At 46.3% G+C, this 3,490-nt stretch overlaps 1 protein-coding gene across 1 annotated transcript; it reads left to right on the top strand.

The window, feature by feature from the left end:
* The first annotated feature begins 652 nt into the window (after positions 1–652).
* On the top strand, positions 653–1,585 carry LOC115319665 (sulfotransferase ssu-1-like). Its single transcript, XM_029979703.3, has one exon. It carries the CDS (start codon positions 653–655, stop codon positions 1,583–1,585), a length of 933 nt encoding a protein of 310 aa, XP_029835563.3.
* Positions 1,586–3,490: the final 1,905 nt, after the last annotated feature.

Raw genomic sequence — 3,490 nt, 5'->3', positions numbered from 1 at the left:
TCTTTGCGTACGCCCGCTATTTCCGAGAAATAGCGCACGCTAAAAGTGCGCACGCAAAGCACAAAACCTGGTTTGTGTTCGGAGCATGCGCAGTGGCGACGACGCTATTCTTTGTGTAGGCAAGGCTTTAGCTTGCGCTATTCTAAAACTCTCTAATAAGTGCCACTCTTGGAGTTCCTTAAACTGTCGGTAGCTACACTGCAAATTGCATCGCGATGCATTTGCAACACCAATCACTTTTTATATCAATTTTGCCAGTGATAAAGATCGGTGTTAGGCTCCAGTGACGTGCAATCTCGGTGACAAATGTTTGAACACCTCTGCTACCACAGACACTGCAGTGTACGACCATTAAGTGGCTAGACTGATTCAAGAAAAGCACCTATTCAGGATTCCGTTTCGCGAGGCAGAAGACAGTCGGGAGCGTCTAAAATTGTATAGTCAGCGACTGCGTAAGACACGCAGGGGGCGGCCGATTATGATCAAGCTCCTTGCTTCGTGGTCCCTCCTTCGGCGTTCTTATCAACAGATGTCGCAACTTAGTTGTACATGTGGAGCGAAAATAAAATGTACAGGATTCGCCACGCCATGCTTTCATTATACTGCCGCTAGCTAAAGTCGCAATCTATATATTGTCTGTGCAGGACACGCCATGGCAGAAGAGGTTTACAAGGACATTGAAGGTGTCCTCCTTTGCAGACCCCGAGACGACGTACACCATGTTCGTTCGGCGCTGGCCTACGAGCCGACAACTGAAGACGTCTTCCTCGTCAGCTACCCAAAATGCGGATCAACGTGGCTGATGAACATCCTCTACAACATCCTCAACGATCGCCCGGCTCCGACCAACTTTGCGGACTGGTCTAGGGAACTGCCCTTGCTCGAGTTCCAGGGCGCGGAGTCCGTAAGAGAAATGCCCAGGCCCGGAGTCATCAGATCACACCTGCCTTTCTACATCAAACCGGTCTCGGAGGACGCTAGATACATCTACATCTGCAGGAACCCGTTCGACTGCTGCGTGTCCTATTTCTACCACTACAAGAGCTTTCCAAGGTACAAGTTTGAAAACGGAACTTTCGACGAGTTTTTCGAAATGTTCATGACCGGAAGGTTAGATTTCGGTGACTACTTTGACCACCTGCAGTCCGGCTACGAGCACCGGAACAAAGAAAACGTTCTCTTTCTGATTTACGAAAACCTTCGAAAGGACGTTGCCGCGGGAGTGCTGATGATAGCCGATTTTCTGGGCGAAGAGCACGGTAGAAGACTGCGGGATGATAAAGGACGCCTTGAGAGGGTACTGCTCGCGACAAGTGTGAAAACGATGCAGGAACGCATGAATGCACTGTTCAAGGCGTTCCAGAGGGACGAACAGATTTATATGGGCAAGAAGAATGCACAAATCGGCGAAGACCCGCTTGAAAAACAGCGAGAAGCCAGTGGCTTTGTGAGGAAAGGAGCAGTTGGAGACTGGAGGAACCATTTCTCGGCTGACCAAGCAGAACGTCTCAAGAAGAAATTTGCGTCTAAGACTGCTGGTAGCGGCGCGGCGAGCTTGTGGAAGAACGTTGACATTCCCCGATAGGCCTGTGTCTCTTGCCAGGCCACGGAGAATGACGAATTAGTCAAGACCAATTGTAATCACACTCCAAAAACTCGGAAATTCCCACTGGGTAGATTGCATTAAGATCCATTTGGAACACTAAACATTTGTTTATTTTTGTCAGTTCATTCCCAACGGTAACAGAGATTTGTATTATTGTATGTGTGAAGTGGCAACCTGAGTAAAGAAATATTGAACACTGAGGCCACCGGCTTATTTTTTTCTCTTCAACGTGAAAGCGAGGCAATATACAGGCAGCGGTGTTTGTGACCATCATGTGCTTTGCTCCTTTCTTTGTACCGCAGTCTTCGCTTCATTATTTTCCTATAGGAATCGATCGCGGTCTCAAAAATCGACAAATGGAAGACCTAGTGATACCTCCTCACGTGTCATAAGAAGTTTGCTGTATTTATGGATACCTCTTGAGATATTTAATATTCCATCTTCAATTTCGTGTGACCCTCAATAAGTGCCGCGCGTTTCGTTGAATTTATCATAAGGTGACTTGATTTTCAAAACTGCTAGCCAGAAGGGCCTGTTACTTTTTTTTTTTTTTTGCGATTATGGGCCCGTTTGCTCGTAGCACTAACCGCGGCTCAAGTTAGCCGCGGTACCTAGAAAAGGGATTTTGAAATTTCGTGACTGGGCTCGGTAGGAATGCGGGAAAACATGGCGGTGCCCCGGTGAGTGAGCGCCGCTCAATTTGGAACTAATACGTCGTTATAGACGCTTTCAGGCAGCTGTGCATGGGCGCCGCCATAATCGACCTTCAGTTTTTGTTCCCTCTTATTCCGTTCGCTCCATTTCATCATTACCACAGCAGGACAGGTTATTGTAATTTTAAGTGTTACTGTGTCCTTCTTCCCAGCATAGGCCCTTGTGGAGACTCGTCAACGCCCGCTTCAGTGGTTGGGCATCTCAGTAAGACCAGAGAAGGTCGGTTATGGCGGCTCAATTTGGCGCGCGCTGAAAGCGTCTATAGCTGCAATATCGGGCGCGTTAGTCAGCAACAAATGGTGCATGAGGCTTTCGCTTTACCTTACCTCACTTAAATCGCAAAGCATTAGCAATCACCTCGCCGCATTTTTTAGATAGTATTTTGGTTCTGGCCATTCCTAAGCCTAAATGAACGCGACAATTGTCGCCATGGCAACGTCCTTTGAAAGCGGATTGCCTTGACTCAGTCGGCCGGGTATTGATAACACACAAAAGCAGACAGAGTACCAATAGGCCTCTTTCTAAATTACCCAAGCATCGAGGAGAACGCTGGAAGTGTAATTCTACGGTCCGCGCGCGCTGGCCTTCCTCTTATAAAATATTCGAAGTACATAATCATAATAGAGCTTTGACGAACGCGCGTGCAAGGCAAAATTTGCTTTAGACTTTTTGCTTTAGAACAATTATTACTGCAGACGCCGGCACGTGCAACGCGCGTAACTACACTCGTAGCACTCACCTCGGTGCTTGGGAAATTTAGAAAACCCGTATTCCTACCGAGCCAGTCACGTGATTTCAAAATCTCTCTCCTAGGTACTGCGGCTAACTTTAGCCGCGGTTAGCGCTTCGAGCAAACAGGCCCTGGTGCACTCAGGGAAAATATAGGATCTTCAATTGGTTGGTCTGTAAAATATTTAGTAACGTTCACAAGGTGCATGTTAGATCTTCATTAATTTCTGTAACCTGATTTGCATTTATGTAAACAAATAGATGTAAATGTTTTAGGAATGCTATTACCCACATAAATATTACATTCTTTTCTTAACTTATGAAGCTTACTATACCTAGTTTTCATTCTTCTGGAGCATTGTTTTAATGCTTTCTTTTATTTTGAGTCCAATTATACTCTTCCATCGCTATTTAAATCTCACTTTAAATGGTTTATGTGGC

This window comes from Ixodes scapularis, unplaced genomic scaffold (assembly GCF_016920785.2).
Source record: "Ixodes scapularis isolate PalLabHiFi unplaced genomic scaffold, ASM1692078v2 PGA_scaffold4__175_contigs__length_147842914, whole genome shotgun sequence".
Classification (NCBI taxonomy): domain Eukaryota; kingdom Metazoa; phylum Arthropoda; class Arachnida; order Ixodida; family Ixodidae; genus Ixodes; species Ixodes scapularis.
This window is presented reverse-complemented; position numbering and strand designations above follow the sequence as displayed.